Here is a 7,402-nt window from a genome sequence, read left to right on the forward strand (position 1 = left end):
TGGTCAATCAGAGCACACCTCGCTTTTCAGAACAATGAGCTTTGTAAAAATCAGAAAAAAAATTGTTTCAGAAAGCTTAGAGGAGAAACAATAATGTGTTTTTTTAACCTTAAACCGCATAAACACATTTCATTACACCAAATACACAAAATAATGTTCTTTTTTACCAATGTCATATGACCCCTTTAATATGCGTTTCCCGAAAGGTTCTTAGTTAAGTATACCTAAATGTACACCAGCTGGCAAAAAAATTAGGCAGTAAAGGCTTAGGAGTCTATTTAAAGGGAATGATTGTGGTAGGGAGTTTGGTCAAACTATGGCAGCGATACAGCGAATAGATGTGCTAAATCAAAGATGGTACCATCCGCAGAGCCATTTAGTGTATGTGCACTATTTAATGTGTGAAAACTTTAGTCCCCTGGCTACCATGTCAGAAGCTGCAATTCTAAAAAAAAAAATTTGCCTTTCACGGCAGCAATTTCAGCAGCTTTTATATTTTGTTGGTGCTGCTGGTGGCTCTCCTCTTTTTTTTTCTCCGCCATAGTTGCTGTTGATTATATGTTTCCAGTGTGGCGCTTTTATTGAGTAGGTCAACCATTAACAGAAATTAGTGATTTACACCAATAATGTGGTGCGGCTGCTGGGCAATCAACCGTGGTTGTGAAGTAAATGAAGACACTATGGCAAATTTATAATGCTAATATAAATGACCCTTTCAAAGGCCAGTGAAGGCATACTGCCAGTTAGTGTTGTCAGGGCCAGATTTAACTCTTATTGTGACATAGGCAAAAAAAATATAGGTAATAATTAACATATATTATTACCACCCAAAAACAAACAAAAACTATAAATAACTATAAAACAAAAACTATAAATACTATAATATAAGCAAACAAAAATTATAATCCATGGAAATCATTACAGTGTTCTCTATCGCAGAATCCCATTGCTGATTACAAAACATAATTTTATTGTACAGCTACTGGACTGTGAGTCTGTACTGTATATGTGTGCTTTTTTATGAGAAAGTGTGGAAGAAAGAAAGTTTTTTGTAGATAATAAAACATAATTTGGTGTGGAAAACATGGAAATAGTTTGTTGTTTTTGTCGTATTGTTTGTAATATGTATTTGCTTGGTTAATGTCTTTTCAAATTTTGGTTCTTTTGATGTTGTAGGTAGTCCATAGAATAAATAATTATTTCTCCTCATTGTAATTGGGCCCCCCGGGATGTGCGAGCATAGGCACATGTACGGTGGACCAGAAGTGCGAAGCAAATCACAATTCTGAAAACAAAATAACAAATTACAAATGCAAATCTAAAAAACAAAATAACAATTCAGAAAGCACATCAACAATTCAGAAAACATTATAACAAGTCAGAAAACACAATGACAAATTCGAAAACAAAATCATGCCTAGAATGCCTATATGCATAAATCCGGCCCTGAGTGAAGTGGATTGAGGCATGATACTTTTGGGCATGAGGTTTCGTGTTTCGAAATTATATAAAATATCCAGGGCTGGATTTAGTTTGCAATTTGGATTATTTTTTAAGATCCCATGAGTCCTGATAAATGCAATTTCAACTATTTCTGAAGTGTTTCTTTTATAAAGAACACCGCTTTCTCACATAACGCTGTGAAGCAGCCCCTGCATAGATTGAATAATCGATTTTCAAACCATCGACATCAATCTATTTAGCACCACTGCCACAGACAGCACTTGATAACGTTGCACGTAAGAAGCAACCTCCTAAGGCAGGGGTGTCCAGACTCAGGTCCTGGAGGGCCAGTGTCCTGCAGAGTTTTGCTCCAACTTTCCTCAACACACCTGCCGGGAAGTTTCTAGCATGCCTAGTAAGAGCTTAATTAGCTTGTTCAGATGTGTCTAATTGGGGTTGGAGCTAAACTCTGCAGGACACCGGCCCTCCAGGACCGAGTTTGGCCACCCCTGTCCTAAGGTATAGTTCGCGGAATAATCCTAGAAAAGGTATACCTTTAGTTTAAGTATACATTTAGGGTCTTCATAGCGCAGTAAGAGACAACGTTATCGGGAAACGAAAGTCAGTTTGAATGGGTATGCCGCTTATGATTAGAACTTCTCCATCTTGGAATGCATGAGCTTTTCTCTCAATGTCAATGCAGTTCATCCATGACTTGCAATGCTACGTTCACCCCAACGCCTATTTCAGTTGTTTACCTACAACCTGACAATCAGTTTACAACAACAACTGCCTCCCTCTCTCTGTTGCCAGCATGTTCTTTTCTACAGTTGACCTGCTCACCTCAGTTCTGCAGCAGCGTAGTGTGCTTGATGTGCAGGTCAGTATCGATTTTCAGGATTGAGAGAAAACTCAGCAGCTTTATCATTCTCCATCTCCCCCTCTCTGGCTTTCTTCCAGACTTTACACATCTCTTCAATGTTATCCCTTGTTTATTCCTTTTTATGTGTGACTTATAGATTTCCTTCTGCTAGCTCTTATCTATCAATGTTTCTTTTTTTAGCATTGGAGCCCGTAATCCAAGCATACTCTGATCATACCAGGTCATCAGGGCACATTGTCTTATTTTAACTACCAATCTGTGGTGGAAACTTTCATGTACATGCAGACTACAAATAGAAATCTGCGATATGGGCCGCATACCAATTTGCATTTGTCACTGACACTGTAATGGACTTGAAATGATGAGACACAGCCCCCAAAGATTTTAATAATAATTAAATAATAATTAAAATAAAAATATTAAAATAATAATTAAAAAAAAAAGTTTTTCAAGTCATTAAACGATAGATTCTTTGTGAATCCTTTAATTTAACAAAAGTGATTGATAAAACCCTACTCATTAACATCATGTCATTTCAAGTCATTTTAAAACTCTCTTGTCTGACTTGTCACCTATATTTCACTACTGTACGTCAAAACACAATTTTAAGATTTAGTAGTTTGTCCCAGATCTTACATACTGCCTCATAAATACTTACAACTATGCACTTTTCTATCTCTAGTCAAGTATGCACTTTTAGTGCAGAGTAGAAGTATGTAAATTGGGATGCAGCTTTGAGCTAAACTTTTAATGACAAGAATGACTTGACTCAGTCTTGCCTATTCAAACACAAAAACATATGCTCTCTGCAAACATCAGTGCAAGTCTCAATCAGTGTTGGCAGTGACAAAGAGCATTTTGTCTCCTTGAAATCCGCCCATGCACACTTGATAAATTAGTAGTAAAACATATTCAAGTAAGAATATTTAAACTTACATGGTCTCATCATTGAGGAACTCCAGTTTGCCAGCCACCTCTTCATAGTCTTCTCCAGCTTTGGAGGTTCCTTCGGTAGTGTGGTACGGTACTGCCACCTTCCCCCTCGCTCCAGATGTTCTGTGGACCTTCACCTGCATGATGCCCACGCTTTCACTCACTCGTGTGGAATTGCTCTCGAACGTGAAGATCCCCGCGTGGTCGTCATCGTAAATGGTCACCGTGGCAGTGTGTGCGTTACCCAGGGCAGCTTTTGGAGCAACGTGGCTGGACGCCATAATGCTGTTGCCTGGAGACACCGCATTAGGGTCGAGGACGGAGACCTCGGCACGGTGGACAACACGAGGGTTGCTGAGATTTACATAGAAATGCTCATCTTCCTCAAATATGTCATCGTCAATCACGCCAACTGTCAGCTCCTTCACCGTCTCACCTGGTTTAAAGACCAGAGTGCCCTCGGCGAATTCATAGTCTGATCCTGCGTTAGCAGTGCCATCCTCTGTGCGATAGTCAACCTAGACACAGGAACAGTTTCTACTGTCATACAGCTGAAGTGCTGAGGAAGCAATGCTATCTTTTTATGTTCAAGAGGAACAGTGAGTGAATGGGAAAAAAATTCTTATTCTGTTTTAATGTAACTTTTTGCATAGGATGTGTGATAATTTAAAGATTCCAAGAACAACAATTAATAATAACAAATAATAATTAATAACAATAATAAAATCAAATATTAATCGTATTATATAATAATAACAGACATTTATATTTTATAAACTTATTATAATTGTTATGCTGTATTGTTGTTATTATTATTATTATTATTATTATTATTATACTGAATAATAATAAAAATAATAATAACTTATTTTGACTGATCATATCACATAATAATAACAACAGATATTTTTTTATTTTATTAACTTCTAATAATTATTATTTGGTATTATTATGAATCATATAACCAAATAATAACAAAATTATATATATTTTTTAAAATAATTATTATGTGGTAATAATAATATTAATATTAATGATAATATAGTATATTTCATCGTCTTATCAACACCACTTAAAATAACTGAATCAAATTTCCCGTGGTAAACTTCACAATTGAAAGGTTTAAATAATAAAATGTGCTAATCTGAAATCTGTTAAAACAGTGTCATTTAACTGCTCATCTCCTAAGTGCTGTAATTATTTAAAATAGCTCTGAGAGTACATCCTCTCTGGGAATCATGTAGGTTTCTGGCCTCAAAATTATATCACATCCATATAATTAAAGTACAATCACAGCAATGTAATCACAGTACTGTTGGGTAAAGACAGCAGAATCATTACCTTGACAGTGCAGCCACTGTCTCCACCATGTCGGGTCACGGAGAGTTTTAAGGAGCCACAGTTCTCAAAGCATTGGTAATGGGAAGGCTCAAACTCCAGGTAGATGGTGTGAGGGTCTTCTTCCTGGGCATTAGACTCATGGCAGCTAACCACCTTCCTGGCTTGGTCTGCAGCATGCTTCTTCAGGATGTTCCCTGCTCCGATCATCATGCGGGTGGCCTGGATGCGATAAAAAGCTCGACTCTTCTGCTGTTGCACAAGCACTTGATAGTTTGCCATCTCGATCAGCTGCTCCATGTCCTTCTCCGGGTGTCTTTGCTTGAGCTCCTTCAGAGTACGAGCCATGTCCCTCCTGGCCTCCTCTTCTTCCCCTCCACCTCCTCCACCACCTCCTTCCTCCACACCGGCCAGCATCCCATCAAGTGCCTCCTTGTGGTGGGAATTGGCACCTTGGCCGTCCATCTCCATATCCATCTTGGTGAACATGCCGTCACCCTCCGTCTCAATGATGATGCCACGGTTCTTGTCAGCACGGTAGCGCTTGTGGACGTATTTGTAAAAGAGCAAGCGACGGTCAGCGATCCAGGCTTGAACCACACAGAGTGGAAAGAAGAGGAAAGTAAGCACGGCCTCCCAGACTTCCACCACGCCGGGAGAGAAGACAGAGAGGATCAAGTAGAGCCAAATGTAGGCGAATATGCTCCAGGCTGCCGTCACAAAGAAGACCCTCAAGTGCTTGATTTTGCGTATCTCACCATCTGGGACCACGTAAACACAGATGGCGATGATGATGAACATGTTGAATGCAGCACTACCCACAATTGTGCTCGGGCCCAGGTGACCAGCCTCAAACTTGTGCCCGCATACCTCAATCACGGATAACAGGATCTCAGGGGCCGACGATCCCAAAGCCATGAGGGTCAAGTTGGACACGGTCTCATTCCAGATGCGTACGGTAGCAGTGGTGGTCTCACCGTTGGGTTTCTTGATCGTTATCTCCTTCTCTTGAGACGTAATCACCTCGATGGATGACATGAACCGGTCGGCGATGATGGACATGCCCAAGAACATGTAGACGAGGGCCACAAAGTAGACGATGGCACGTGCCACCTTGTCGCCCACAGAGGGGTTCTGGGGGTTCCATACCGGCAGGACGACACCATCAGAGCAGCTGTCCTCTCCTGAACAGTTCCCCGGGCTGCTGTGGGACACATCGCCACCGGCCTGAGACAGATGGGCGAGGCCCAAGAGGAAGATCAGGAGGAGGAGAGAGGAAAGGCAAGGAGTGAAGTAGAAAGGGGTCGACGGAAGGCGCAAATGAAGCATGGTGGCAGCGTAGCGGTAACTGTGTCTACCAGTCGCAGAGATGACGATCAATAAACCTCTGTAACACACAAAAGCAACAGAATATTCACATTGGTGAGAATGACAATTCAGAAAAGACCTGTTAAGTGTATCTAAATGTAACATTCACATTAAGAACAGCTTCAAAGTAGAGGTCTGTATTCCAGCAGGACCTGACGCAACTGAGTGAAGTTTTGAATTGCTGAGTGAGAGTGGGAAGATAATGCTTTGTGTGCTGGAAATGGGAGAAAGAAATGACTGGTGGGACTCAAACAAAATATAAATATCTAAATTAAAGTTACTTAAATTTATTTTATTTTATGGCACAAGCATTGTGTGTGTGGGAATCAGAAAAAAAGCCTATGACACCAGGGTGAGACAGAATCATACTGAAACAGGACAGAAAATTTTGCATTGATCTCAACCTGCGGGATTTTGCAGGCGGGAGCGGGACAAAGTGTAAAATTTGCGGGCAGGAGCTAGTAAGAAATATAACATATTTTTAATGGGAATAGGATAGAAAAATCTGAAAAATTCCACACAGACCTCTACTTCATTGCTTCAAACATCACCTGAAACAGATTCATTCAGGGAGAATGGGGTTGCTGTTGGTTGCAAACAGACTTCCTGACAGCACAAGACAGCTTGCATCATGGTGAACTCTTAGAAGGGTTGCGTCTCAGAGAGCACAAGCTAGTCAACCCTATAACAATATGATCATGCCTGACAAACTGTACACATCTGACGATTACAAGGAACCAAAACATAAAAATGCAACAATACCTCATATAATATAGAAATAAGACCTCATCCATTTTATATTGTATTCACTTTTGAGTTAAGCCTCTTAGTCTTATGGCGCTTTTCCACTGCATGGTACGGCACGGTACGGCTCGGTACGGTTCACTGAGATCTGTTTTCAGGAAGAAAATCAAATAAAAGTTGTTGACATGTTATATCAAATAATCCACAGTGATATAAGGATCTTTTGTTGTTGTTGTTTTTTAAAGGGGTCATATGATACGATTTCAAGTTTTCCTTTCTCTTTAGAGTGTTACTTGTTGCTGCCGCCATGTTGTGAAGACGCTGTGTGTTTCGTTGCCAAAGCGAAAATACTTTGTTTGGCCTTCCAAAATCACGACTAGAGATCAGTGGTTAAGTTGTATTTACAACACTGTTCCAGAACAGTTCAACCCAAATATTCCGATGTGTGCAGCGCAATTTTTGGAGGACTGTTTCCTGATCTTGGTAGAGTAGACCAGTGTTTCCCAACACTTTTTTTAGTCGCGGCACCCTTTGGAAATTTTAACAAACTTGTGGCACCCTACAAAATTTATTTTGTCACAATATTTGAAAAATATATATTTGAATATTTGAATTTCTAACTTCGATATGATAATTTGAAAAGTATAGATATTCGGTACAACAGGGAAGAACTGCAGAATATAATGTCATACA

The 7,402-nt window shown here is 39.9% G+C and overlaps 1 protein-coding gene across 1 annotated transcript in view; it reads right to left on the minus strand.

Moving 5' to 3' along the window:
- slc8a4a (solute carrier family 8 member 4a) overlaps positions 1-7,402 on the minus strand; it is an 85,377-nt gene that overhangs the window by 52,424 nt on the left and 25,551 nt on the right. The window contains exons 2-3 of the mRNA XM_016521503.1: positions 4,601-5,984; positions 3,263-3,777 (exon numbers count right to left, since the gene is read on the minus strand). Coding sequence (XP_016376989.1) covers positions 3,263-3,777; positions 4,601-5,926 — 1,841 coding nt within the window. The 5' untranslated portion in view covers positions 5,927-5,984. The remainder of the gene's footprint in view (positions 1-3,262; positions 3,778-4,600; positions 5,985-7,402) is intronic.

Source organism: Sinocyclocheilus rhinocerous, unplaced genomic scaffold, assembly GCF_001515625.1.
Source record: "Sinocyclocheilus rhinocerous isolate Xijiao unplaced genomic scaffold, SAMN03320098_v1.1 scaffold299, whole genome shotgun sequence".
NCBI lineage: Eukaryota > Metazoa > Chordata > Actinopteri > Cypriniformes > Cyprinidae > Sinocyclocheilus > Sinocyclocheilus rhinocerous.